Raw genomic sequence first — 26025 nt, forward strand, 5'->3', positions numbered from 1 at the left:
TACCAGCATTTCATCCCCCCAAATTTTTGTGACGGGCCTGTATTGCTGACGCTCCTCTCCCGCCCTTCTCTCTCTTCCTCTCGCTCTCTTTCGCTCTCCTCGCCCTTCTCCACATAATTTTTTTTTGACGACCTGCTTCATGCTTCTTCCGCTTCCTCCTCTCCCTTTTCCCCCTCCGCCTCTGCGTCGCACTGTTCCATCCCCACAGCGTCATTTTAATTTTTCATCTTCGAATTTCCCTTCAGCCTTCTCCTTCTATTTGTTATTGATATAATTGACGTCTTTTTGCAGTCCTCTCCTTACAAGCCGTGTGTCGAACTTCCTTCATCCGCCGGGCGGTGCTTGGCCGCTTGTGCCCTTTTCCTTTTTTTTTTTTCCCCCTCCCTTTTGCCTTTCCCTAACCCAATTTTCCTGTCTTCTTCCGCCAGCGAGCTTTCAGCCTGTTGGAATTGGGCGTCCACCAGGTAATGAGCTTGACGAACACGAACTCTCTACCCTTATCACAACAATCGCAACACTGAACTACGAGAAGCTCAGCCAGTGCTACAACAGCAATGTCGCAGAACACAGTTGGAAACAGAGGCCCAATGAGGCCAAACGCCGCCTTCAAAGACGGAGGTCGCAGGCAGTCTGGCAGCCCGGTCGATGGAGGCCAGAGGTAAGCTGCTTCTGATATCGTCTTTGCCCCGTCGTCGCCTTCCTCAGATGCGATGCCCCGGACGTCTCTGCCCTCCCTGCACAAAAACACACACACGTATATATAGCGACACCTCCTTCCTTGCCCCTTCTCTTCGTTCCCTCCCTTCGGCATCTCACTCCGTGTCTTCCCGCCGGCGAGCTCCTTTCTACCTCCTTTCTGCACCTTTCCCTGGCTTACCTCCCCTCAACAATGACACCCCCGGGAAACCCGATTGCTAGGATCATGGACATGGCCAGGCTGACCTTTGTTCGCAGGCGCAACAACAACAACACCCCCAGAGGCTGGATGCAGAGTGCGAATGCCATCACCCGAAAGGACACCGGTCCCACCTCGCAGCAGAACGGAGCTGGTCATGGTAGAAAGCCCGCAGTTTCTCCCAAGTCCCTAACAAACAAGGAATCAAACACTCCTGATATGCACGCACATGATCGCCTTGTCTTCCTGATGACTGCCTTCATTGTAAGTTGGGAGCTGCTCATTCGCGCCGCCGACCAAGGTCGATGCTGATTACTTCTCCTCAGGGCTCGACTGCCACAATAACCACCAAGAACGGAGAAAATTTCTCTGGCATATTTTCGGGTTCGAGAACAGAACCCAACGAAACGTCCTTTGTCTTAAAAATGACACGCCGCGCTTCCACGGACCCTGATTCAATCCGCCCAAACGGCACAAGCCACCAGGCCAGTCCATATCTTGGGTCTGGTCCAGACCACAAGATGATCTTCGATGCGCAAGATGTTGCAGATTTCGCCGTGGCTGGTGTTTCCACCGCCGGTATGGGGGTGAAGGAGCAAAATGGTGAGTTCAAAAGTAATTTCTTAGTCGTCACGCACCCTAATGCCGCCGCCTAGGCTCTTCTTTCCGAACCGACACCGATATCTCCGGAAATCAACCAGGACGCGAAAGGGAACTGCAGCGCTGGGAACCTGGGCCAGATGCAGTGGTGGAAATGTCTCTGGAGGGATCCGCTTCAACCGGCACCTGGGACCAGTTCGAGACCAATGCTCGACTTTTCGGTGCCACTTCGAGCTACGATGAGAACCTGTATACCACCCGCATTGATCGCAATGACCCATCATATAAACAAAGAGAAGCCGAAGCGGCTCGTATTGCTCGCGAAATCGAATCCAGCGAAACAGACAATCCTCATGTTCGTGAAGAACGTGGCTTTGTCAATCTCAAGGACGATATTGGCGAGGAGGAGAAGTATAGTGGTGTTCGTCGTGATGACTTCCCTCCGTTGCAGACTGGTGGGCCCAATAAATACACTCCACCTGCTAGAAGACCTCCCATGGGACATCCTACTGTGCCCGGTGCTCCAGTGGATCCTGCCATTATTTCGGCTCAAGTTGCACAGCCAAAGACGGCACAACCCAAGCCTGGCCCCAGGGAAACAGAAGCGAAGCAACAGGATAAGCAGGCGGAAAGCGGGAAGGCCACCGGAGCCAAAGCTGCAGATGCTACTAAACCAGCGGATTTGCCGAAGCCAGCGTCGACCATTGAACTCAATGACACTGAGGGTAAGCTTACAGCTGTTAAACCCATCCCGAGTTTAAATATTCCCCCAAAGCGCACCGGTGTGGAAAATGCAGCAACGAATGTCGAGACTGAGGTTCTCGACCACTTCCGTCAATTTGCTAACAACGAGAAATTGAAACTCCAAGAACGTCGTCGTAACCAAGCCCAATATGACAGAACTATCAAACTCAACGAACTAGTCAAGTTCAGCAAGAACTTCAAATTGGGAACACCGGTTCCAAAAGACTTAGTGCCTATACTAGCTAAAGATCCTAACAAACAGGAGGAAATTATCCAGAGGGCTAAGAAGCAACACGAAGAGAAACTGGCTAGTGAGGCCGCCGCGAAAGCTGCTGCCGCTGCCGCTGTTGCCGCCGCCGCGTCAACCGCTTCATCTACCGCTACGGCGGAACAGAAACAAACTGCGCCCCGCCAAACTGGATCGACTGGGCCCGCTCGCTATGATACAGCCACTGCGCCCTCGATGCCGCCGCCTGAACGACAGATGTATCCCCGAGGCCGTCAGGGTTATCCACCATTAGGACCACAAAGTGGGCGTCCTGTCTCCCATCTACCTGCTCACCCCGGACGTGCTGGATCTGGATTGCTAAGCCATCGTCTAGCTGACATTCAGCAGCAACGCAAAGGTGCTGCCATGGGCTCCTTGCCCGCTCCTCTTCCACTTCAAGATACTCGTGTCCCGCCAAGTGGCCCAATGGCCGGCGATCATGCTAATGCTCACAAGCCCACCCAAACTCCCACCTCCGCGGTGTCCACCAAGTTCAATGCCCGAGCTATGGAATTCAGACCAAACCCTGCAGCACACACTTTCAATCCTGCCAGTACATCTGCTGTATCCTCAAGCCCAGTCTCAAATGTCCGAACCCGGTCAATTTCGCGAGCAGCAAGCCCATCGGCTTTCTTCGGCGCCAAGGTGCTACTTCCAGCTACGGAAAGACCAAGCTTGAATGATCATTTTAATCCTATCAAAAGAATGAAGAAAGAGGCCACGGAACAGAGCCTCAAGGACTTTGCTTTCAATGGTGGTATTCCTCCAGCGTACAAGACACCACCAACATGGGAAGTTGCTTCTATCAATCAAGAGAAAACGTATGCCGATATGTTCAAACCACCCGGCGGAGGACCTGCGATCTCACCTCAGACACGATCAGCATCAAACCCTCCAATGCCTCATCAAGCCCCACTACCTTTCCACCTTCAACATGGCAATCATAATGTGCCACCTAGCAATGGTCCTCCCCATGGTCCACATCACCTTCTCCCTCCGCAGCACCATCCTGCCGCACAGCCTCATTTTGAAGATCATCACCGCATGCAAGTATCGGCTTCCGCTTCTCATGCTTATCCATCCCCACGGCTCCAACACGCTCATATGCCGTACCAGTCACCAATGGGGCCTCATGCTCAGCTGGCAATGGGGCAAGGGGTACCTCAGTTTTATGTTGGTCAAGGTCCACAGCCTCCTCATATGCGACACTACCCTGGCGCGCCACAATTTGTTAATCCACAAAACGGTATGGGAGCCCCGATGATGGTTCATCAACCTTCTAGCGGTCCGTATATGGGAATGCCTCAGGGCATGGGGCCTCCATATAATCCTCAGATGCAGATGTATTCCCCGAGCCCTGGCCACGCTTATCCACATGTACAACCACCTCCGCAGCCCCACAGCGGTTATCCGAGCCCCAGCCGGGGTGCGCCCATGATGGTCCATCAAGGTTCGCAACAAGGTCAACCTCCGCAGCCTGTTATGGTCATGAATCCTGGACAACACGGACAACCTTTCTATCCACCCCAGCAGCCTAGTCATAGTAAGCTCCCCAAATAATCTCTGTCGGTTTTCATTACTTACACCCGATAGTGCCTGGCGCTCGTCCTGGTCACCCCCAACAGCATCCACATTTTGCGTCGAGCCCAAGCCAAGCGCATCATTATCCCCACCACCAATATCGAACACCCAGCAATAACTTCAACCAAATGCCGCATATGCCTCCACCGCACATGCAATCCCAAGGACCTCCTCAGGGGCCCGCTTCAGGTCCTCATCCTAACGAAGGTGCCGAAGAGGTGAAATGAACTCCAAAATTAAACGCGCCGCATTTGCGCGATGGTGCCTTGTCTATTGATGCTTGCACTGATACTCGTTTCCCCATTTGGCTGCACGCGCCGCATGACGAACCTGGACGACTCTGACTGGATTTCGTTTCGGTTTCTACTATCTCTTTTTAGCATATGTATGACTTTCTTTACATTCTCACGATATGGGCAACGTCTAGGGCGACGACTACGAGCAGAACCCAAGCGCGCAAATCTTTTTCACAAACTTGGAGTGAGTCGCATTACTGCCTTCTGATACTGTCATCAATGCTGATGGGTTTTCGGAGAAGACGTGTGAAAAACAGGCATGCAGCAAAGACGTGTTAAATATCGCCGATGCCCCTTTCCTCGGTATTTTAACTCGGCACATTTCCGAAACTACTACGTGATTAGTTATCCAGGGCAGTAAGCTCCAATTATACTGGTGCACATTGTATCACGATATGCACCCGTTCCTCGCGCCGATGATACTCGCTATTGACAGAAGCAATATCAATTCCGGAATTCGAATGACATGCTCCTACAAACCTGTGGGAAAATTTTACCTTGCTGATGAGCACACATAGGAAGCTTTGAGATTGGATGAAGATGGATCATAGTTTGCAAGCAGGGGTGACACCTAATTTGAGGATCTTTGCTGGTAGAAGGCACAATTTGTAACCGATTCGTATGGTTTCAGTCTTAGTTGTTAGTGATGTGGCACTCTCCTAAAGAGTTGAAGGTCTGATTGTGGCATTGGACTTGTGGAATGATGCCCATCGGATGATGGAAATGTGTTGATTTAGCCACTCTCCCCCCTTTTCTAAGTTTGGTTCTTGCGCAAGGAGAGAAAGAGCAGTGGGTGCACTCTGTTGCTAGTTGTGAAGTGTGGCAATGATAGTTAAGTTAATACGAGCTGGTTATCATGGGTGACTATTGCGTTCTGGCCCTGATGGCTAATGAATCGCCGGGGACTTTGTATTTGCATTATAGAATTTGTAGGAATCAGATATTACACCTCAACAGTAGTAATATAAGCTCCGTACGCAACATAAGTCTCTTCTCGCAACCATACATTTGGTGCTCAGTATGTACGTATACAACTAGACATATCCCGAATCCGTAGACGGCTTTTGCGGGTATCAAACGCAAATGGAGGGGAAAGCAAAGATGGTCAAACCAAAACGAAGTTCAGATAGCAAATACTAATAATTCTGCGGACTCTTGGCGATCAAAAAGTCGTCATAGATATTGGTGTACGCTGGCAATTAGGAAGCAAAAGGAGAGACAGAATAACAAGGAAAGGACGAAATGGCTTCAAGAAATGTTCGAAGAAATGGAATTCTCCTCAGGTCTTTTCAGTTTATAAAAATTGGTCGTCATTCGACGGAGGGTCAAAGGTGCCGGATCACACAGAAGGTAGCTTCTCAAAGGGTTCACATACATCACTCAGGTCGATCAAAAAGCAAAAGGATTCCGCTCTCACCATCAACCCCGCCCTTTTTCCCACGAAAGCAGTTCACTTCCTGGGTGATAAAACATCCGTCATGTCGGCCACTGCCTTTAGCTCTTGTGTCCTCATAGAGCAAAGTGGATCAAAAGCTCCGTGATAAGTGGCCCAGTAAAGGGGTTTCACTCTGCACTAGCAAATTCCATGGCGGTCAATTGCTATGGAGTGCTTGCAAAACAGACCCATCTTGCCTGCTAGTGCATCTTGCCCAGGATGTGGAACATGCCTTTCGCTCGGGTGGGACAAAAGGGGAGAGAGATACGCCGGGATTCCGTTTTGCTGCTGACTTACAGGTGTTGGATGAACCTTGAAATGCAAACACTCTCTGCGAGTAAATATCTGGCAACGTTATCGCCTCCGTGTTATTGTCTGACCTTTTACCAGATTTGATCATCATCGGAGAAATGTGGTGTGGAAGTGGATCTGAATTCAATCTATGAAGGAGGAGGCCATAGAAAGTGAAAGGGGATAGGGAAAAGAACACAGGTAAGAAAGCAAAAGGCAACAAGGAATAATGGACATTGAAATCAAATGGTATCCAGACGGTAGAGCGGGCCACATCCGTGATGCTCATAGCAAGTAAGATATTTGACTGAGAGACTTATTCTAGGTATTCGTTTGCGAAAAGAGGACGCATTTTTACCTGCCAGCCCACAAAAAGGCAGCGTCATATTGCTGCGCATGATATCGAATCTGTCTGAATCCCCTGGAGGCTCATTCTCAAGAAGGAAAAAGAAACGGGAGGGGGTCCCATATTATACCTCGTCGACTTGCACTTCCGGCGGGCAATTCATGGAGGGTACAATGTGATACGAGGAAGCAGGAAGCTTCTATTGGTGCATAGGCAGCCCACCGTGCTGTTGATCTGATATCTTAAGGAGAAGAAGCCGTTGCGAGAAAGCAGCGGATGAGGATGAGAGAAAGCAAGCGAAGAACGGGTACGGGAGAGGTGAAAACGAGAAGAGAAGCGAGTAGCAACCTGCGCCGAAACTAGGCCTAATATGGTTAACTAACTAGTTAGTTGGCTCGTTTTCTGATAAGATAAGATTGTCTCGGATGGATCAACTATTCTCCAGGACTTCCCGGAACTACGAATTTCCGCCACTCCCCGGTGATTTATCAGTTGATAAATCGAATTTAAAAAGATTGTTGAATGTGTTTATGGGCAGATAGTAGTGGCGGCTTAGTCTCCGAGGAGGTCTGCTCCCTGGCGTGTGGAAACTTGCAAAAGTGAGTCCATTCACTGGTTTAGAGGGATATTTTGTTGGCAGATCTGGAGCAGGGAGGGACAAGAAACCGTGGTCATCAAAACACCAAATCACTCCCAAATACTCCGTATATGTCATAGCTGCCAGGTCTAGGCTCCGACGTCTGAATCAGGCCTTGAATCGTATGAGCTGTCATTGGGGGATATTATGCTATGGATTTCTTAAAATCTGCCGTTGTCTCTGCAATTTCGAAAAGCAGTTCATTACCCTATTCATTCGGGGATCGAGTTGACAATGGAGAGTCCATCTGGTCCCTGCACAACGGCACCAAACGAGTATGCAGCCTTGAAGTTTGTTTAGTCGTCTTCTTTCGCTAACAATGATTTCTTTGTATAGGAAGATGGCTCGTCGTGTAGCATATTCACCTTCGAGATCTCACAGGATCGATCGCGCCTCCCGCTTGCAAAGAACGCGCTCCGGAAACTAAGAACGTTACGCCACCCCGGAGTTCTCAGAGTGCTGGACACTGTTGAGGTTAGTTTTTGCACAATGCTCGATGGAGGCGGAAGCGATGAACGAGGGCGCCTGTCTCGAGATTGGGGGTGGTTAACAAGGCGGACAGACAGATACCCATATCTACATCGTGACCGAGAGAGTTGTTCCATTGTCATGGCTAGTGAAGAGGCGAAGTCTTTCAGAAGAGACAGCAAAATGGGGTCTCCATTCCGTTGCTGTAGGTCTACTACTATGCTATCATTTCTTCTCCATTGTCACCGAGCTAATTCCCAGCCATGTCTCTAGTCAACTCTCAAGTTCATTAACGAAGACGCCGCCTCCGTACACGGTGCTGTCCGAGTTTCTTCCATATATACTAGCGAGAGCGGCGAATGGAAATTAGGTGGATTTGACATTTTAGGCTCTATGAAAGAAGATGATGCCGTGATATATGTCTGTTTATTCTCCCATGCCCCGAAAAATGGATCAAGCGATGGACGGCTACTAATTCTTGCCGTAGACATATGGCAGCCTCCTGCCAGACTCGCACCGCTATGCGCCTCCTGAAGTTGTAAAGGGCGGATGGGAAACTATCAAACGAAACCCCCTCCACGCCGTGGATTCTTACAACTTTGGGAGTCTTATTTTCGAGACATTTAATGGAAATTTTCAAAATAATCAAGCTGGCCAGACGTCGAATATTCCTCCAAGCATGCACCAAAGTTATAAAAAGCTAGTGAACCCAAACCCGAAATTAAGATTGAGTCTGGCGCATTTCATTGAACAAGGCCAGCGAGCCGGCGGGTTCTTCGACTCGCCTTTGATTCGATTAACGCAAGACATTGATAGCTTGGGCCTGAAAGATGACGCAGAGAGAGAAGAATTCATCAAGTGCGTCTCTTCTTTGTCGTAACGTTTTTTGCCAGTCAAAGGAATATCTAATAATTTGCAGTGAACTCGATGAACTATCCGATGACTTCCCGGAAGAGTTCTTCAAGATGAAAATCCTTCCTGAACTGTTGAAGTCAGTGGAATTTGGGGGTGGCGGCCCGAAAGTTCTGACAACGGTGTTGAAAATCGGCACGAAACTCACAGACGACGAATATAACCAGAAGCTCACTCCGGCCATAGTACGATTGTTCGCAAACCCAGATAGAGCGATTCGAGTGTGTCTGCTTGATAACCTCCCATTAATGATTGACCGATTATCACCGAAAAAAGTCAACGACAAGATATTCCCTCACATGGTACGGTAGCTCACGAACACGGGTTGGGTTTCGCTAACAATGGTATGATTACAGGTGACTGGCTTTACTGACATGGCACCGGTCGTACGGGAGCAAACAGTCAAAGCAGTTCTCACAGTAATAGGTAAACTGTCGGATCGAACCATCAATGGTGACCTGCTGCGCTACCTTGCTAAGACCGCAAACGACGAGCAGCCAGGTATTCGCACAAATACCACAATATGCCTAGGGAAAATAGCAAGAAATTTAGGGCAAAGCGTAAGAAACACTCGGCTCTCGTCTTTCTGGTATAGGTGCTAATGTCGGAATCCAGTCAAGAACAAAAGTACTCGTTGCTGCATTCACCCGATCGCTCAGAGACCCATTCGTCCATGCTAGAAATGCAGCCCTATTAGCACTTGCCGCCACCATAGATCTCTTTAGTGAAGAGGATTGCGCTACCAAAATTATCCCGGCGATCAGCCCAGCGTTGATAGACAAGGAGAAGTAAGTTGAAGAAGTAGCAAGTATCCACCTATGCTAATGCGTTGCAGACTCGTTCGCGATCAGGCAAACAAGACCTTTGACACTTACCTACAACAAATCCGTCAGTATGCATCTACGATGGCCGATACTGCCCTGCCGCCTCAAGCAAGCCCAGATGTGTCCGCTGCAGGAACAGCAAAATCCGCGATGTCTAATGGAGTATCTTGGGCAGGATGGGCCATATCATCTTTTACAAACAAACCACCCAGTGCAAAAGGTGAAATCCAGCCAGCCGGATCACAGGGGGGCGCGAGTCAAGCAAGTAACGCTACCCGGGCATCTTCGATGCCCCGCACGACCGTGAAATCGCCGTCGCGCGGACTAGAAACGACATCAACGTCATCGAGTGACGGACATCGCATAGCTCGAACACAATCTGAGCGTCCACCAGAAACAACGACTATTGAAGATGATGGATTCGAAGCATGGGGAAGCATGGCAGAAGAACGAGACAAAGATCACGAACAGGAAGAAGCAGACGCGCTCTTCGAGGCCCGCGAGTCTCCAAGCCCAGCTCCATCAGCAACACCGGCTGTACCATTTGATGACGGAGGAGAGCCTGATTTTGCAGGCTGGCTAGCGGCACAGTCGAAAGCCAAGACGAAGAAAGTGCTGCCAAAGGGACTGAGTAAATCTAGCACCACGACCAGCACAACAGCAAAGACCTCAACAACACGATCATCCACGACATCATCGAAGCCAATAGTTTCTGGTGCTAGTACGGCAGCGAAACCAAAGAGAATAGTTCAACCACCAAAGAAAGTGGTTGAGACAAAGCCAAAAGTCGAACCCACCGCTGAGGAGGAGGACTGGGGAGAAGCCTGGGATTAATGTCGAGCTCTCCTTGTTGGTATTGGATAAGCTGAATTGGCGAATGCGGTATCTTTCAAATTCTACCAACATCCGGTTTTAGCAAAATATATTCTATGGCGGTTACTATTGTATGGCCTTTGCTTCTTTAGTGAGCTTTCCTTCTTGTCGGAATTTGCATAATGAATGCCTAATGAAATAGTTACCGGAGGGATTGGAGGACTATGCACCTAGCTTTGTTGGAAATAAATCATGGTTAATTCTATCTTTCCAATAACTAATGACCCAAAACTCCATTATCGGGGCAAACAGACCGTTCTTCCAAGAAGACAAAGAATTAAGAAAAGAAAGGAAAAGAAAAGCAAAGAAGTTAGGCATCTCGCAAGCGATTTCTATCCGATGCTAAAAATAGTAAAATCCAGCTTATGAAGTCATCGGCATCGGGCCGATCCGGCGATCCCTACAATATTGCGGGGGCGGGGGTTACGATGAAGACGGACAGGAGGTTATAAGCTCCAGTACTAATAGATGTGGGCTGTTGGGAATCTTGAATGGCTACGTTGATTCCATATCGAGAGCATTTTATAGGTTCCTGCAATGCAGGGTACACTGAATAGACCCTTGGAGGGGAAATTCGGCATCGTGACGGGGGGCTCAAGGGGCAAGTAGACAACCCCAATAAGGATCCTAGCAAGACACCCACAAAATTATTGACCCATTAGGCTCTACTATCTCCAGGTATTGGCGCTGCAATTGCTGAGAATTTAGCCTCGAAGGGCTGCCATCTACTCTTGGTCTATACTTCTCCCAGCTCTACAGCACGCATTCATGATCTCTGCGAGGGGTTAAAGGCAACATGCGGCATCCAGTGCTTTGCTCAACAGGCTGACCTCGGCAATCCTGTAGAAGCAGTTGAGAAAATCCTATTCGCAGCTCGGCAACACTTCGTAGCTCTGCAGGGTAGCAGTCACCTCCAGATCGACATTCTCATAAACAATGCCGGTATCTCAGAGAATAGATTTCTCAACGACCCCGAGAGAGGCCCGATCGACGTCGATACGTTCAATAAGCAGTATAATGTCAATGTGCTCGCACCTCTGCTCCTAACCCAGGCCATCGCGCCATACTTGCCTCGCAACCGGTCTGGACGTATCGTTAACTTATCCAGCATCAGTACTAGCCTGGGGCTTGCCGGCTAGAGCGTCTACGCTGGCACAAAGGGGGCATTGGAAGCAATGACGCGAACTTGGGCGCGAGAATTGGGCGATCGCGCGACCGTCAACGCGGTTAACCCTGGTCCAGTGCTGGGTGATATGTACTGGGCAGCCGGGGAGGGGTTTTGGAAAAGAATGCAAGGGTGGCAGGATAACACACCGGGGAGCAATATGATTGTCGAGCCAGGTTTTACGGGAACTGGCGAGGAGAGGCTGAGTGAAGAAGACTTGGGGACGGTTAGGGAGAAGATGGGAGGTAGAAGACCAGCGTTTACGGACGAGATAGCTGGGGTGGTGGGGATGCTATGTACGAAAGATGCAGCCTGGTGTACAGGGAGTGTGATTTGTGCAAATGGAGGTTTGAGGATGAGTATATAAACCAGTAAACACGCTGCGACTAGTACTTCGAACGATCAATGATAGCATCAAGATGAATTAGATCGCATTTTGTAGACTCCAACCCCGAAAACACCCTTTAGCTTGCCCAGGCTAGCTGCAACGTGTCTACGGGGCATACACTAATTCGGAATTGTTGGCCCATTCATGATCTTAGGGTGCTATTTGCGGATGCAGGGTATCCACCCTGGTAGAATGCCTTCTTGTCAACTCTTTTTGCGAAAGGTATATCTGTTTACCCCACCTTGAATTTCTGCTTCGCAACATCACATTCCAGAAAGCTGTCACTCTATTGCCTCCTTTGGGTTGTTCTTCCAGCTTAGATTTATTTCAGTTCTGTAACAAGGGCCCAGAATGTCACTTTTTCACATTGTCCTTGTTAGCTTTAAACCGGAAGTCAGCCAGGAAGTTATTAAGGATGTATGCTGAGTAACCATCTCCTCTGTCGTCAGGGCAAAGCACTAACAACTCTTTGAAACAAGGCACTTACGCGGAATATGGCCTTGAAGGACATCTGCCTCCATCCGACAACGCAGAAACCGTACATCAAATCCATGACCAGTGGAGTGGATAACTCGACCGTTGGGTTACAGGTAAACAAGATTTGCACCCTGAGAGAATCGCACAGTTCCATGGGTTCTTTTGCTGATATATTGTGGTATAAAAAAAGCATGGGATGACGCACGCCTTTGTCGTTGAACTCGCAAACGCTGAGGATCGAGACTACTTCACGAAAGAAGACCCAGCACACAAAGCTTACGGTCAGAGTGTTGCTAGTTATCTTGATAAAGTCTTGGTGTTTGATTTTGTCGATGGAGAATTTTGCAAATAAGAAACTAGCGTTCGTTCGATGTATGGGTTTCTCGAAAAGAGAGCATCCAGGAAGATATAAAGTCTCCAAATTTTCATGCTTTATCTGATGTGTATCTAGTCCGCATTCTGGATCTGCTCACCATCAGGTAGAATGCGACTGTCTGGCAAATTCAGTTGTTAACTTGTGAAAGCCGCAATTGTCCATAAGGTGTGTCAGAATAAGCATCTCAACGCTCTGAATCAGGGTCGAGAAAGCGTTTGATGTGGCTTCTACATGGGGAGATAGTAAGCACACATAAAACAATATCTAAAGCTACACAATTAGATATCAAGCAAAGGAGGAAGAAAGGAAAGACTTTCATCAAGTCAAACCCCAACGGGACATCACGTATGTATGGTTTAACCTAGCTCTTAAAAAAGTAATGCTTGTTCTCGGAATCTTTCCAGGAGAAAGGCCTCACAGGGGCAGATTTGAACTTCAGATTGGCTCATCTGTTGTAGCATACATGCAAGAACGCTAATTGGTCAAAAGACCCGGTGAAGAATCTGTTTAGAATGTGGTTGTTATGTCTGGTTTAGAAGCCTTCCAGCCATAAACAGGGGTGGTGGAGGTGGAAAAACATGACGCCGTGCATGGTTAGCCGGCCGAGGTTGATTTCGTGATGCGCTCCAGCCGGTCGATACCGTTCAGTCACTGGCAGCACAGTCTGTCCGGGGGAGTGACAATCCCACAGTCACTCTACAATGGCTAAGTAAAGCTAAATACCGCATCTGATACGATTCCTAAGGATTTTAGCCCTGCTCGTACCCAAACTCACACCTTATCATTGGGCTTCCTATTGATCTTAGCCTTGAAGAGTCAGATATCACTCTCGCAAGGGCCAAATAAATATGAAAGAAGGCGAAAAACCCATTTTTTTTTGACTTTACATTGACCATCAGAATGGTCCGTAACTTATTTTCTGAATGGAAAATAAACCAATTGCTCTTCGGAACCTGAAACCTCCCATTTTGGTGTCAGGACTATGTCTATTTTTTATCTTTATTTCTTTAGCAGCGGCGTTATCTTCACGGGGTTGCTCAAGCCTGGCGAGCAGTGGTCATCAGCAGCATATGAGAGTGACTGAACCGTGAGGATAGTGCAGCGTCAGTCAAGGTTCTGTCTGTATATAAATGGTCAGGACGTTCTCCATCAAAGTCGATACTGTGGTGCCATGGATGCTGGCGGTTCCGCCGCCCATCCTTATCCGCGCATCTTTCTAGACAGCTGGAACTTGCTATCATGCATATTAAGGTGATTATTGCGCTGGTTTAATTCCTTCTTAAATTTTCAAGATGTATATTTCCTCTTGGTTGCTTTATATTTTAATGCCTGAATCCTCATACAAACCTCGATTCCTACACAACTGCAGACCTTACAATCTCACAATACATGATTTTCCCTTCGCCAGTACTCGACATCAAAGCCTTATTTATCATACTCTCCCCATATTCATATGCCCTCAAAGTGGCTGACAATGATCTACCATCGAGATACATGCCTGTCACCTGAGGTTCCCAGCTCTTCAGCCTCAATGCTGAAGAACTGCTATATCCTTTCCTTTGCCTTAAAGGTGTCAGTCAGGTCATTCTACTCTAATTGTACCCAATAACTAGTAAAATAGCACCAACCTGACCTTCTTCTCTTGTACCTGGATATCAAGAGGGAGCATCCCTGCCTCATAACAACCCATAGCTGTGGACGCCGGGATTCACATTACATTAGTGGCTGAACAATGTGCGTGAAAGCTTCATAAATAACTCCACTGATAATAAAAAGAACGGGCTGGCAACTTGAAGGATGCTTGCCCAATTACACATCACGACAATACAAAACCGGCAAGGATGCCTACAATGCCATATCAGTACTAAGTACGTGGAGCTTACCTTTATTTGACATCTTTCACCATAAAAACCCGGTCCATTCTTATTAGAAAACTACTCACAACCCCCATATCTCTGAAAGCTACATTGAAAAGCAGTCACCATGAAGCTCAAGACAGTTCTTCACCTCTTCACAAAGGTAAGCGGATCATAACCTTCCTTGCTTCAGGTGAAAGGGAGCCCGGCTCATTATAATAAAGAAGAAGAAAGAAACGTTCAGGTTCTTGGATCTTCCATTTGAAATACGCCTTCTCGTCTATGAGTATGTTTACGGCCGCTGGCAGCATCAAAGTGTGGTTGTGATCAGCCCCGGGCCTAAACGACTCATTGGGTGTCTGTTTCAGCGGCAGCATCGGCATCCTGGATTCTGGCTGCTGGATAGCATCACCGGCGAGTACAGCTTGAAACCTGGCACCTGTCGCTGCCACGAAGCGAGCTGGCATCACTGGTTTGACTTGACCAGATGCAAGAGTAGAAAGTCGTGTAAACTGAATCTGGCATTGACATACACCTGCCACCAAATGTATGGTTAAGTTCTCGGGTTGCCTGTTCCTCCAGTGGTCTTCTAAAGTTAAGCAGTTTTTATTTGACGCAGACACTCCGAGTCACTCGACGTGATGTATGCATCTACCGGCTTTCGATTCCACAACCGGTCTTTAGACATAAGGGAACATGACTTCCTTGCCTTTCGAAGGACGATCACCCCGGCGCACTTCGCAAGTATCCCGTCTCTTGAGATCACGCTGCCTGTTGAGGACGTGCCCCAACTTGGGTTTGCCAGATTTGCAAGATTCTGCGATATTATCGCTGGGATGCCAAGATTGCGCCGTCTAAAGCTCATGATGATATTGAGCCCTCGGCCGCCCTCCGGCAGGAAGGTGCAGGAAGAGCAGGTCGGAGGGCCGCTGTCGTTGATTGTCGCGAAAGAGTCTTTGATAGCGTTAGAGATTGGGGTCAGCGATGACATCTGGGGCTGGTTGCTGGAGAAAATGGGATCAAGGACGGGCCTCCCCATTAAGCGATTTCGCGGGGCCGCCGCGCGGGTTTTGATTTGACGGGAAAGCAGTTTCAATTTTTGAGCCTTCCTTGGCCTTGGAAGGAGAATCGATTGACTTAGAGTTGGATGGAAACTTGGATGCATTGTGTGGTCGAGCCGCCATTTGGACTCGATAACCTACACATTCAGAGCAGGTGTTTCAGCGCCATGTTTTTGCGTACAGCAGAGCGATTCAATGACTCCGGTTGAATTTAAAAAAAAGAAAAAATCCAGCAAAGCTCGACAAGTCTGCTAGTGGTCGAGTTAATGCGTTTATGGAATTTGGTAAATGGTTTTCGCCGATAGGCCGTTGCTACGTAATTCAAACTCTTCGAAATCGTGAAGCATCGTTTGAGAGGACAAAAGTCGTGTACAAATTTCACCCCGTTAACCGATGCTCGAAACCCGGGACAAGAGCGAGCCAAGGCAGCAGAATTAGGTTGAGGATTGGGCGACCGGGGTGCAACCCTCCCTGCACCTCGTTCGTCCTTATTGTGCTGCCTGGGGCCAGGGCGATACGAGGATGGCTGATCAGGATGCAGGCTATGTAGTTAATTCCAGCACAAAATCGTTGGATACATATTCCTTCGAACATCCGCCTTTCGATCATTTGATACCCAAAACATCTTTTTATTTTTGTAACATTTTTTTTTTTTTTTAATTCTCCTTAAACAAGTTCTATCTATTAGCTACAGTATTTTCTGCGATATGACACTGCGGAAAGGAAGTCCGGACGACGCCCCTCCTCCGTATACTCCCTCCGATCCCCTCACGCCAACCTCTGGCAATTTGTCTGTTCAAGGTGAACCTTTCGCACAATCACCCAATTATTCTATACAGCCAGCGGATAATTTCATCTCTGCTGCTTCGTATTTCAATGAGCGTCCATCAGTCGTCCCTCATGGCCCAGACGAGGAGATCCTGGAGCATACCATAACCATCTACACTCGAAGCCAGGCCAAGGACTATTCCCGCTTCCCGCGATGCTGGCGATCTCGAGCTGCGGAAGCCTCTAAGCACGATTGGGCTACTTTTTTAAATTACTTACTCCCTTCACATTTGGGCCCTGCGTCCAATCATCCGGATCTTCCACGAAAGCTTCGTCGGGAGATTGCAAGAGACCATAAAGATCGGCCCCAGGAAGCTAATGAGGAGCGGAAAGCTCGAATTTCGGCCGTTGTCGATGAATGGAATGAGCACTTCTTTGGCCCCCGGGCAATGAGGGTGGCATATGTGTTTCCCTCTGAATCTGGGACCACAACCATCTCTCCGCTTTGCCCCAATTGCTACCCATCGACGGTCAGATCAATGCCACTGCGAACTGGCGGCGCACACCCGACTCTGTCCAGATCGCAGACGGCACCACCTGCATCGCAGCATAGCATTCCTCGCAAGCCAGTTGGCGAAAATGCCGCTGATCCTACACCTGTTCGGCCATATCAACCTCACACGGAAAACGAAGCCGATACAAACCAAGGAAACCGACCGCAGATCGCGCAACACCAGTCGCCCTTTGGGTCCTGGGCGTCCGCGATCGTTAACTGGGCAAACAACTTTTCCGAGCAGGCACAACGATATGGCGAACACATCGAACAACAAGCCGAGGCGCATGGAAAGAGATTCGAAGAAAGTGCCGAGTCATTCGGCCGAATGATGGAAGCCAAGGGACAGGCATGGGAAAACTACTTTGAGCAGCAAGGGAACAGGTTCGAGCGGGCCACCGAACAATTCGAAAAAGCTTGCAACAGGCGCTCGCCCTGGTCATACCGTTGGAATCCATCCGGTCCATGGGGCGCAGGCGCTGGCAGGGGAGGATGCAGCCGTCGCGGTGGCATGGGACCTTATTGGTCTAACTCCGGGTGTCCTATGAGTTCTCGGCCACGGAGCGGCTCTATTTCCTCTCTGTCGTCCTCTTCGTCATCATTCTCGGATTCGCTCTCGTCCTCGTCTTCTTCAGATTCGGAACACAGTGACAATGAAACTAGCATTAAGTCCGAAATGAATAGCTTACGCGAAAGTCGCACTCAGGCCCGTAATCTGAACACGGAGCATCGCGCGAAAGTTGCAGCGCTACGCCATGAGATGGGCGCGCTGAGGGCAGCACATAGAGAACTACGATCTTCGAGCCGATGTGGGCCGGGTCGTGGGGCGAATTCGCGTGAGATGTTCAACGACAAGGTTGCGGAAGCACGAGCTATTAAAGCCGAAATGGGGAATTTAAAGCAAGAGTATAAAGCTATGAGAAATGAGTTCCGCCAGGAGAAAAAACAGCTTCGACGCATGATCAAAAGCTCGAGGAAAGAGCATAGAAAGGCTAGAAAGGCGGAGCGAAAGCAGCAAAGGGGAAAAGGTGAGCTTGTTTTCCGCTTTGTGCGAGAAATGCATCAAGTTAAAGATTCTTTTACTAATATCTCGAGCTTTAGGCGTCAAAGGTCAGGAAGTTGGCACGACTCACAATCCCGCTAACATCGCTCCGCCGACCTCTTCTCTCCCGACGCATGTCCCCGTGCCGCCCTGTCCCCCAATGTCACCGCCTCCGGCGTACTCCTCTCCGTTCGTCTCTGAGCCCCCAGTGATACCCACTGGTTTAACCCAGGAGACGAGAACTGAGACCGAGGAGACAGACATCCCACCAATGCAAAATCAGCAGGATAAACCTGAAGACAACTCTACAAAATCTAGCAAGGGGAAAGGAAAGAGCTGGAGCAAGGAGCAAACACAACAGACGATGAGCTGGGGATATACCAGCAGCAATGCGGTACCAAAGTCGTCGGGATTCTGGAAGAAATCACGCGAGGCCGAGGCGCCGTCGGTTCAATGGTCTGGTGATGGCAAGCAGGAGACCGGAGTGCTTCCTGTTGACGATGAAGAGCGAGAAGACAGTGAGCGAGACAATCCTCCACAGGGGCGAAATAATTGAAACCAGAACTTTTGCCCTGTGGGATATATGTGTATATACATATATCTAGCCCTCTTTATTCCGTTTTTGCTATGTCCCCTTCGTGCAAGGCTCTCTCCGGTTGGTTGTTATGGCGTAAGGCAGGTCTGATGGTATTAGCCTATAATGATTTAGCAGGTACTATTAATGAACTGATGATTCTCTTATTTCATCTGTTGTCAGTTCGTACGAATCCACTGTACTCGGTAGGATTCCATGCAATAAGGTGCAGCGGCATGCTGCTAATATTTTTTATAGATGCCCCCACACCAAAGTAGTGTTTAGCTTCAGAAGGATTCTATGAATATAAAATATACCTCACAAGCACCCGTGAAGCTGGGAAGAATACGTAGATGATGCCGTGAGGGGGGGGGAACAGCACAACGCGGCGGAGTTTAATGGCTATGGAACGATCCTAATCAGAACCACATTCATCGTACCGCTTCGTTTCTCTCCACCAAGTCTCCCACTCCCAGAGCCCGTCCAATTTTCACTTTGACCATCTTCTCCCCTTCCTTGCCGTCCTCCTTTTTGCCCATGCTTCCCACCTCATCGCCCTCATCCTGCACATCGTTGTCGCCTTCGTCTTCCTGTTTCTTCGTCTTGGCAGCGGATTCACTTTCGCTCGCAGCGGTTCTGGGCTCCTTGTCCTCTTTGACCCAGAGGTCCCGAAGATCCATGCGCATGGCGTACGCATCCTCACCGTCGGCGTAGTACTTCGATTCGACCTTCTCGACCTCGAAGCCGAGTGTGTCACGGTACAGGTGCAGCGCAGCGGTGTTTGAGACTCGAACGTGCAGCGAGACGTAGTGGGCCCGGTGAGATTCGGCCATCGCCCGTTCTATGGATCAGGTTTTCTATTATTAGCATCAAAAAGTGATAGAAATCAACAAAAGAGGAAGAGGAGGAGAAAACCAGCGTGAGAGTGGATGGGCTCCTCAAGGAGGTGCGGGATCTGGGAACATACGGCTCATTCTCATTAACCTCTCGGCGATGCCCAACCGTCTATGCGTCCTCATCACGCTCAAGCTTGTAATATGCCCGTGTGCAACTCCGTCGAGTGGCTCCTCCTCCATCTTGGCGAGCACGTATCCGACCACCTTGGGATAATCTCCGCTGTACTTGGCTTTGCCGCCATTGGGCGGGGATCGGACGACGGCGACGAAGCTGAGCTGTGGCCAGGAGAGGGCATGGTACATGTAGTATTTGAGGAAGTAGTTTTCGGGGAGATTGGTGATGTTACATGTCTGGATGGACGGGAGGAGGGAGAGGTAGGACGGATAGGAGCAGAGGGGGACGATGTCGACCATTTTTCCTTTCTTTTTTCCTTTTTTTTTTTTTTTTGAAGGGTGAATCAAATTCTTCTCTAGGTCCTGTGGAGGGGGAGGTACAAGGCTTAAAGCACTGCTCCCTTGGCTAGAGACAATGTGGAGGGGATCGCGGACGGGCTGCTTTGCGAGCGAAGGCAGCTCAGAGAAGCAAATTTGAAAGTCCGTTTGCGTTGAGCCCGGATGTGCATCCCCGCCCACCGTCACCGATTGATTCACCAGCAGCGATTTTCCCCCGCGACGACGACGATTCGTTTATTTTTGATGGCTACTTAAAATGGGTGCCACAATTTACATGCTCTGGCTGACACTAGCAGACACGCAACGAGGACTGTTCGAAATACAGTTTGACATCGTCAGGGGGGAAACAATGGGATTCGATGTCGCTCACGCCAGTAGTTAGTTAGTTGGCTGTCGAACAGCCCTGATAACTGGAAATGTACTTACATGCAATACGGCGCGCCGGGTTCCACCGCTAACAAGCTCTCAACCCACGAGAGAGACCATTCACCGCCGCCGCCCACCCGCTATGTACGTTGCTGGCTCAGCGACTGTCTCACGGCCGCCTTCGACCCACCCGCAGGGCCCGCGATGACGACGGCGGGCGCTGTCAGGATCGTCACCGAACGAGCCAGTTGCTTGACAGCTTTTTATAGCACCAGCTCCGCGACGATGATCTGCTGCGATTGTCATTCCTGTTCTTGTTTCGATCTGCAAGCGGTGTTTTGATCTTGATCTCGAATTTGAATTTAGTTTTTTTCGTTTTTCTCCTCCAGAGAGTGGGCTGCTTCCATCGTCCCTTGCCTGCAAGTTGAAACCCTTTCTGCCTAGCTCTGAAGCATCAGCCGTTGCATTCGATTTACGAGTGATGAACTCGGCCTTTCCCCTTGTTTGTATTATCTCATCTGGCTTTTTTGCGTCCTTGAATGAATAACTTTCTCTCGATTTAACCCAAACAATCCTTTGGTTCCGAGATCCTGCGTTGTGTGAACCAGCCGGTGTTTCTGACCATGCTGCTGAGCTTCCGTCTTCTTGCCGTAGCCTCTTTGCTGGGTTCCATATATGCAGACGATATCATCACCCTCACAGGGACAAACATACCCTCTTCGCTATCCGTTGGTGATCCCATTCCTTCCGACACCTCAGGTCTCTACAAAAGCTACTCATCGGTGGTTACTGTCAGTGCGACGGATAAACAGCTAGAGTCTGCCCGGACCGGCACTGAGACAGTTACCGGCTCAGAGAGCACTGCAACTTCTGACGGGGGGACTCTCCTCATCGGTAGCAAGCGAGTGAGCACCACAAATGGAACCACACTGTCTGGGAATGCTACAGCCACTTCGACCGAATCGGCTGCCGTCCCCACAAACACCCGTCCGTGTAACGGTTATCCAGAGTTCTGTGAAAGGAAGTATTCCAACATCACACATATTGCGGCCCACAACAGCCCTTTCGTACGGCGGGGAAATATCGCCGGAAACCAGGAACTTGATGTGACCATCCAACTCAATGATGGAATTCGTATGCGTAAGTGATCCGATCCGGGACCTTCGACGCCCTCCTATCGCATATTTTCACTAACTGCTCCGTGCTCCCTTTGAAGTACAATTCCAGACTCACTATATCAACGGTACCATTCGCCTGTGTCATTCCTCTTGTGATTTACTCGATGTCGGCCCGTTGGAGGATTATTTGCGGAAAGTAGCCGACTGGCTCAGAGCCAATCCGTACGACGTTGTCTCGATTTTGATGGGCAACTCAAACTTCATCCTTCCGACCAACTACACCAAACCCATAGAGAATTCCGGTCTAATCGACTATGTCTACACCCCTTCAAAGATACCGATGGCCCTCGATGACTGGCCACTTCTCTCCCACTTCATCTTGACTGGCCAGAGAGCAATTGTATATCTCGACTACAAAGCTAACCAGACCGAAGTACCATACCTCCTGGATGAGTTTTCACAAATGTGGGAGACACCTTTCTCCCCGACAAATAGAGACTTTCCTTGCGTTGTCCATAGACCACCAGGCCTAAGTGCAGAAGATGCAAAGAAGCGCCTATACATGGCCAACCATAACCTCAATACCGAGGTTTCTCTAGCAGGTGCCAGCCTACTCGTCCCGAATACAGTTCTACTGAATGAGACAAATGCCGTTTCTGGATACGGAAGTGCCGGCGCCATGGCTGGGAATTGCACAGGTCAGACCCCTTTACGCCTTTCGACTCTCATTTAATACCTGTCTAACCACAAATTGCGTTTAGAACAATGGACTCGGCCACCAAATTTTATCTTGGTCGATTATTACAACATCGGCAATTTCAATGGATCTGTATTCGAGGTTGCAGCGAACTGTAATAACGTCACATACAACAGAAAGTGTTGTGGCCGACAAACTTCCGCCGCGTCCAAAGGCCTGTCTTCCGGTGCGAAGCAAAGCTTTTTTGTTGGGCTTCTGGCCACTATTACAACAAGTTTTCTGTTTACTTTGCCGTGATGGCGGTTATACTCTTTGCTGATGGGCGTTTGCGGCTTCGATTATCTGCGTATGGCGCTTTGGGAAAAGGTATATATGGGCTGGTATAGGTCTGGGAACTTCAAAAGATTCTTATATACCCTAGAATGTTGGGTTGTATGAAAAGAAAAAAAAAAAAAAAAAAGGTGGGGAGAGAGGTGTTGAGAATCATCGCAGAAGTTATATCCATGAACCATCTTTTTTTTGCTTGAGTCCTAAGAACAATTATTTTCTTTAGGCATTTCACCTTTTCTTATCAAGTTAGAACAACGGTAAAATGTTCATAACTTTCCAAAAAATTCTGACCTCAGGCCCGAAACATATTCAGATGGCCTCTCTGCGACTTCAGACAGGTCACATACCACGTCCACAAGGGGTGCGGGATAATTTTCGCGCAAATATGCGATGGCAAGGTCAAATCCATTGGCTATGCTCCCTTTTTGACAAGCACTGTCAGATTCACGCATTTTAAAAGAAAAGAAGAAACGAAAAGGAAAAAGCAGAACGGTCCCAGGAGAAAAGGTCGTACCACTGCTCCAAACATTCCCATCCTTGACAAACCTGCACGAACCATCCCACTCTTTCACCTTTGGAAATTGTTCGCGCAGTCCTGGAATCATAATCCTAGGCCCAGTGGCCCTTTTGCCGTTGAGAATACCCGCATGTGCCGCTACTATACAGCCAGTGCATATGCTAAGGATCGTGGTTCCGACATCGTGATGCTCTCGGACAAACGTCTTGAGGTCGTCAGAGGGGACCTGGTTCGGATCCGGGCCTGGAATCATGAGAATGTCAAGATTTCCCGGGGATACGGAGGGAGAAGAGACGGTGTCAGTGAGATTGATGGACACATTCGCAGATAGGTTTGCAGGCGCCGATGACGCGCCGATGTAGTGGATTTTTAAAGGTACGGCTAGGTCGACGATAGACTGTGGGAGATGGCAGGTTTTGATATATCCGGGGGACATTATGGCGAAGAGGTCAATTACGGCGAGGTCTAGGAGTTGCACCCAGCCGCTGATCAGAACTCCGATTCGGAGTGGGTTGCTCTTGGAGGTAGCCATTCTGGTACGGTACTGATAGGTGTGAGCGCTTTTTTGGAAAGGGAATGGCCACAGCTTAGAGAAAGGCGCGACAGACAAGATGAGGAAGACATTCGGTCCTGTCCGGATCGGAAGACTTGAGATTATATCTTCAACATGGCCAACCCCCACACGGACATCCCTCCTGGCAGGGGGAATTTGGCCCAGGCATGTACAACATACGAGATGTAGTTCCGGGCTTTTCCGTTCAGCCAATGGTCCTGCCTCGCCCTTCAGGGTGTTCAAGCGGCTATCTGCACAAGTTGGCCAGGTTAAACCTTTCCGCCATTAATTGAGTTTCTGTTCATTCCGCATTGTAGGCAGCAGAATTGCTCACGGTTACATATGTAGCCGTTTTTCGAACATCTCTGGAGCGGGGTAAAAATCAAGGGCTGATGTGCTCTGGGCCAACGGTGCGAGTTGTACTCCAGTCAGCGTAGTGTTTTAACGGGCAAACGCACCGCACCGCACCATACCCGTCTGTCGTAGTAAACAGTTCGACGTTTAATTTTAATTGCCGATTGAACATATCTCGGTTTTCTCGCCGTCGGTACGGTACAGGGAACTTCCGTCGGATCAGGGACCGAACCCTATCTTATCTGATCCATGTCCTGCTGACATAACAAGGTTATGCTTGACGGTTCTTGGCAATGACGTAGTGGGTCCAAGCCCCACTTTCCCTCAGCCGCGGTTACGTAAGCCCCTGCGCCGCGCGTTTGGAATTCTCTTCGGCAACCAACACGGCCGTTGCCATTGACAGGAGAGATCCCGGGCAGTGGGGGCCGGCCTGAGATCCGGATCACCGTGCTGGATACTGTACTCCGGACTGCCGCTGTTTGAACATGGCTGGTTGACGGGAGTGTGGAGCCGCAAAGTGTCCACGACATCGACCAGAGCTTGCGCAGATGTCAGAGAGCGCCCGCTGGCGGAGACAAAGACCATGCTGCGGAACCAAACGCCCAACGCCCCATCCGCACCGTACGGGGAGCTCCACCTTGATTCCCTGATTTTGTCCCCAAATCAATCGCACGATTACTGGCTGAAAAAGCTTGTCGTTTCTTTGCGGACGCGTCTCCTTCAAAGGCGGTGGCGAATTACTCCTGCTTCATGGCCCTTTGGTATATTCACCCGTTTCTGAAAATATCAAACACATCCCTCCGCACCTGTCTCTCGTTCTGTGTCATGCTGGAACACATCGTTGCCGATTTTTGGCTTCGAACGTTTGAATTTCTTCCTCCGTTCGGGTGACGTTCGTTTCTAGTCGAAGTGTAGCCGGGAGTCCATACCCGCTACCGGTGGTTGCCCTTCCTCCACGGTAATCGATTGGATGAACAATGGCCTTTCTACCCTTGAGCTTCCGTCGTAAAGAGAATAGGAATCAGGCTTCTCCTCCAACATCCAGAGACCTACAACGAGGCTCATTTTCCGGATGGCGTCTCTTTTACGCCCTTCTTTACCTTGCTGCCCTCATCTTTCTCATTCTCGTCGAGATCGGAAATGTCAGCGACAGACCCGTACTCCGAGACACATACTTCCTTAAAATCGATCTATCAGAGATAATACCCCGTTCCGTTCCGGACGCCGTCCTCATCAACAGTATTGCCCGGACGATCGGGCTGCATGATTTCTACCAGGTCGGTTTGTGGAATTTCTGCGAAGGATACGATGACGGTTCAGGAATCACATATTGCTCAGCCCCGAGAAAGATGTACTTCTTCAACCCCGTTGAGATTTTACTGAATGAGCTGCTTGCTGGGGCTACAAGTAAGTCCATTGCCATTTCAAAAATCCCGCTTTCACCCAAAGGCTAGGCACTAAAGTGCTCTCGACTAGTTGCGCTCCCGGGCGACGTCACCCAAGCTCTCGACATCGCACGTATAGCATCCCACTGGATGTTTGGCCTCTTCCTTACCGCCGCCGTCCTAGCATTCATCTGTATACTTCTCACCCCATTCTCTGTCTCCACCACGAACCCCACCACTCCTTCTCCCTCCCCGTCGAAAAGACGAACCCATTTCGCAAAGAAGCGATACCTCTTCCCACTCACCCTTCTCACCTTCGCTACATTTTTCCTCACCGCTGCCGCCTCCGTGATAGCCACGGCAATGTTCACAATTTTCAAAATGGTCTTCGTGAGAAACGAGGCAGATTTGAATATCCACGCTCAGTTGGGCACCCGGATGCTAGCGTTTATGTGGACTGCTGTGGGCCTGACAGCTATCGGGTTCATTTTCCATGCCGCCAGCCTGTGCGCGTGCTGTTGTTGCTGCTGCTGTGGCCCCAGGAAGAAAGCACGGGAAGAAAAAAATGGTGTTGGCGGCGGGAAAAAGGGGCCGTTCGTGCGGAGGGAAAATTCCTCCTCGTCTAGGCATTGTGCAAGTGGCGGAGAGGAAAAAAGCAGCGATACCAGGCGGAGGACCCATGGCTGGAACAGGATGAGGGTGGACGTTTAGATTATATACCCTGTTGCATTTTCCCCCCCCCCCTTCGTCCCCTTGCGATAGATGAGAAGTGTGAATAAGACCGCCGGAAAGTACTCCGTACAGCAGAATTCACCTTTTTACTATCCTATCCCTACTTGATATCTGTATCTTCGAAAAATTCAAAACTTTAGAAATATTAGGAAAGCTTTGATCTGTGACTCCCGAACAGGGCTCTGTTAAGTGTG

General features: G+C 49.4%; 11 protein-coding genes across 12 annotated transcripts; 9 read left to right on the plus strand and 2 right to left on the minus strand.

Annotated features, from left to right (window-relative positions):
* The first annotated feature begins 1228 nt into the window (after positions 1-1228).
* On the plus strand, positions 1229-5248 carry D8B26_006765 (uncharacterized protein). Its single transcript, XM_003070201.2, has 4 exons — positions 1229-1498; positions 1552-4050; positions 4101-4568; positions 4627-5248. Exons 1-3 carry the CDS (start codon positions 1321-1323, stop codon positions 4313-4315), a joined length of 2892 nt encoding a protein of 963 aa, XP_003070247.2. The 5' UTR covers positions 1229-1320; the 3' UTR covers positions 4316-4568; positions 4627-5248.
* Positions 5249-6999: 1751 nt separating this feature from the next.
* D8B26_006766 (uncharacterized protein) lies at positions 7000-10398 on the plus strand. Of its 2 annotated transcripts, XM_003070202.2 has the most exons (9): positions 7000-7368; positions 7430-7567; positions 7656-7766; positions 7835-7981; positions 8049-8419; positions 8481-8775; positions 8830-9033; positions 9089-9261; positions 9309-10398. In XM_003070202.2, exons 1-9 carry the CDS (start codon positions 7246-7248, stop codon positions 10129-10131), a joined length of 2385 nt encoding a protein of 794 aa, XP_003070248.2. In that variant the 5' UTR covers positions 7000-7245; the 3' UTR covers positions 10132-10398. The 2 variants fall into 2 exon arrangements, with proteins under 2 accessions (XP_003070248.2, XP_065981367.1); XM_066125285.1 differs by lacking the exons at positions 7000-7368; positions 7430-7567 and having other exon boundaries at positions 7603-7766.
* Positions 10399-10707: 309 nt separating this feature from the next.
* On the plus strand, positions 10708-11309 carry D8B26_006767 (uncharacterized protein; the record flags this gene model as incomplete). The annotated part of the gene is made up of 2 exons (XM_066125286.1): positions 10708-10752; positions 10833-11309. 2 exons carry the CDS (start codon positions 10708-10710, stop codon positions 11307-11309), a joined length of 522 nt encoding a protein of 173 aa, XP_065981368.1.
* Positions 11310-11345: 36 nt separating this feature from the next.
* On the plus strand, positions 11346-11702 carry D8B26_006768 (uncharacterized protein; the record flags this gene model as incomplete). The annotated part of the gene is made up of 1 exon (XM_066125287.1): positions 11346-11702. One exon carries the CDS (start codon positions 11346-11348, stop codon positions 11700-11702), a length of 357 nt encoding a protein of 118 aa, XP_065981369.1.
* A 176-nt stretch (positions 11703-11878) lies between these two features.
* Positions 11879-12700, plus strand: D8B26_006769 (uncharacterized protein). Its single transcript, XM_003070204.2, has 3 exons — positions 11879-12140; positions 12203-12313; positions 12391-12700. The coding sequence occupies exons 1-3, from the start codon at positions 12075-12077 to the stop codon at positions 12550-12552; spliced, it is 339 nt and encodes a 112-aa protein (XP_003070250.1). The 5' UTR covers positions 11879-12074; the 3' UTR covers positions 12553-12700.
* A 2210-nt stretch (positions 12701-14910) lies between these two features.
* Positions 14911-15700, plus strand: D8B26_006770 (uncharacterized protein). The gene has a single exon (XM_066125288.1). The coding sequence runs from the start codon at positions 15074-15076 to the stop codon at positions 15509-15511; it is 438 nt and encodes a 145-aa protein (XP_065981370.1). The 5' UTR covers positions 14911-15073; the 3' UTR covers positions 15512-15700.
* A 458-nt stretch (positions 15701-16158) lies between these two features.
* On the plus strand, positions 16159-18574 carry D8B26_006771 (uncharacterized protein). The gene is made up of 2 exons (XM_003070205.2): positions 16159-17842; positions 17916-18574. The coding sequence occupies exons 1-2, from the start codon at positions 16201-16203 to the stop codon at positions 18410-18412; spliced, it is 2139 nt and encodes a 712-aa protein (XP_003070251.2). The 5' UTR covers positions 16159-16200; the 3' UTR covers positions 18413-18574.
* A 38-nt stretch (positions 18575-18612) lies between these two features.
* On the minus strand, positions 18613-20303 carry ARD1 (N-terminal acetyltransferase A complex catalytic subunit ard1). Its single transcript, XM_003070206.2, has 3 exons — positions 20206-20303; positions 19398-20144; positions 18613-19271 (listed from the first exon to the last, which is right to left on the minus strand). Exons 2-3 carry the CDS (start codon positions 19738-19740, stop codon positions 18862-18864), a joined length of 753 nt encoding a protein of 250 aa, XP_003070252.2. The 5' UTR covers positions 19741-20144; positions 20206-20303; the 3' UTR covers positions 18613-18861.
* A 134-nt stretch (positions 20304-20437) lies between these two features.
* On the plus strand, positions 20438-22528 carry D8B26_006773 (uncharacterized protein). Its single transcript, XM_003070207.2, has 3 exons — positions 20438-21285; positions 21362-21961; positions 22025-22528. The coding sequence occupies exons 1-3, from the start codon at positions 20769-20771 to the stop codon at positions 22255-22257; spliced, it is 1350 nt and encodes a 449-aa protein (XP_003070253.2). The 5' UTR covers positions 20438-20768; the 3' UTR covers positions 22258-22528.
* Positions 22529-22556: 28 nt separating this feature from the next.
* On the minus strand, positions 22557-23827 carry D8B26_006774 (uncharacterized protein; the record flags this gene model as incomplete). Its single annotated transcript, XM_003070208.2, has 2 exons — positions 22805-23827; positions 22557-22711 (listed from the first exon to the last, which is right to left on the minus strand). The coding sequence occupies exons 1-2, from the start codon at positions 23337-23339 to the stop codon at positions 22557-22559; spliced, it is 690 nt and encodes a 229-aa protein (XP_003070254.2). The 5' UTR covers positions 23340-23827.
* Positions 23828-24131: 304 nt separating this feature from the next.
* On the plus strand, positions 24132-25935 carry D8B26_006775 (uncharacterized protein). The gene is made up of 2 exons (XM_003070209.2): positions 24132-25121; positions 25191-25935. The coding sequence occupies exons 1-2, from the start codon at positions 24692-24694 to the stop codon at positions 25808-25810; spliced, it is 1050 nt and encodes a 349-aa protein (XP_003070255.2). The 5' UTR covers positions 24132-24691; the 3' UTR covers positions 25811-25935.
* The last annotated feature ends 90 nt before the right edge of the window (positions 25936-26025 follow it).

Source organism: Coccidioides posadasii, chromosome 3, assembly GCF_018416015.2.
Source record: "Coccidioides posadasii str. Silveira chromosome 3, complete sequence".
In the NCBI taxonomy this organism is placed as follows: domain Eukaryota; kingdom Fungi; phylum Ascomycota; class Eurotiomycetes; order Onygenales; family Onygenaceae; genus Coccidioides; species Coccidioides posadasii.

Bases quoted from the DNA above. Each gene is read 5' to 3' on its own strand.
- D8B26_006765 (XM_003070201.2), top strand. From the start codon at position 1,321: ATGACACGCCGCGCTTCCACGGACCCTGATTCAATCCGCCCAAACGGC. The intron at 1,499-1,551 runs GTGAGTTCAAAA...GCCGCCGCCTAG, and splicing joins GGGGGTGAAGGAGCAAAATG to GCTCTTCTTTCCGAACCGAC. The intron at 4,051-4,100 runs GTAAGCTCCCCA...TACACCCGATAG, and splicing joins ACCCCAGCAGCCTAGTCATA to TGCCTGGCGCTCGTCCTGGT.
- D8B26_006770 (XM_066125288.1), top strand. From the start codon at position 15,074: ATGTATGCATCTACCGGCTTTCGATTCCACAACCGGTCTTTAGACATA.
- D8B26_006766 (XM_003070202.2), top strand. From the start codon at position 7,246: ATGGATTTCTTAAAATCTGCCGTTGTCTCTGCAATTTCGAAAAGCAGT. The intron at 7,568-7,655 runs GTTAGTTTTTGC...CAAGGCGGACAG, and splicing joins GAGTGCTGGACACTGTTGAG to ACAGATACCCATATCTACAT. The intron at 9,262-9,308 runs GTAAGTTGAAGA...AATGCGTTGCAG, and splicing joins GCGTTGATAGACAAGGAGAA to ACTCGTTCGCGATCAGGCAA.
- ARD1 (XM_003070206.2), bottom strand. From the start codon at position 19,740: ATGGTCGACATCGTCCCCCTCTGCTCCTATCCGTCCTACCTCTCCCTC. The intron at 19,272-19,397 runs GTATGTTCCCAG...CCTGATCCATAG, and splicing joins GAGGTTAATGAGAATGAGCC to AACGGGCGATGGCCGAATCT.
- D8B26_006769 (XM_003070204.2), top strand. From the start codon at position 12,075: ATGTCACTTTTTCACATTGTCCTTGTTAGCTTTAAACCGGAAGTCAGC. The intron at 12,141-12,202 runs GTATGCTGAGTA...CTTTGAAACAAG, and splicing joins GCCAGGAAGTTATTAAGGAT to GCACTTACGCGGAATATGGC. The intron at 12,314-12,390 runs GTAAACAAGATT...GTATAAAAAAAG, and splicing joins ACTCGACCGTTGGGTTACAG to CATGGGATGACGCACGCCTT.
- D8B26_006773 (XM_003070207.2), top strand. From the start codon at position 20,769: ATGCTGCTGAGCTTCCGTCTTCTTGCCGTAGCCTCTTTGCTGGGTTCC. The intron at 21,286-21,361 runs GTAAGTGATCCG...CTCCCTTTGAAG, and splicing joins CAATGATGGAATTCGTATGC to TACAATTCCAGACTCACTAT. The intron at 21,962-22,024 runs GTCAGACCCCTT...AATTGCGTTTAG, and splicing joins CATGGCTGGGAATTGCACAG to AACAATGGACTCGGCCACCA.
- D8B26_006775 (XM_003070209.2), top strand. From the start codon at position 24,692: ATGGCCTTTCTACCCTTGAGCTTCCGTCGTAAAGAGAATAGGAATCAG. The intron at 25,122-25,190 runs GTAAGTCCATTG...GCTCTCGACTAG, and splicing joins GCTGCTTGCTGGGGCTACAA to TTGCGCTCCCGGGCGACGTC.
- D8B26_006771 (XM_003070205.2), top strand. From the start codon at position 16,201: ATGACACTGCGGAAAGGAAGTCCGGACGACGCCCCTCCTCCGTATACT. The intron at 17,843-17,915 runs GTGAGCTTGTTT...CTCGAGCTTTAG, and splicing joins AAAGCAGCAAAGGGGAAAAG to GCGTCAAAGGTCAGGAAGTT.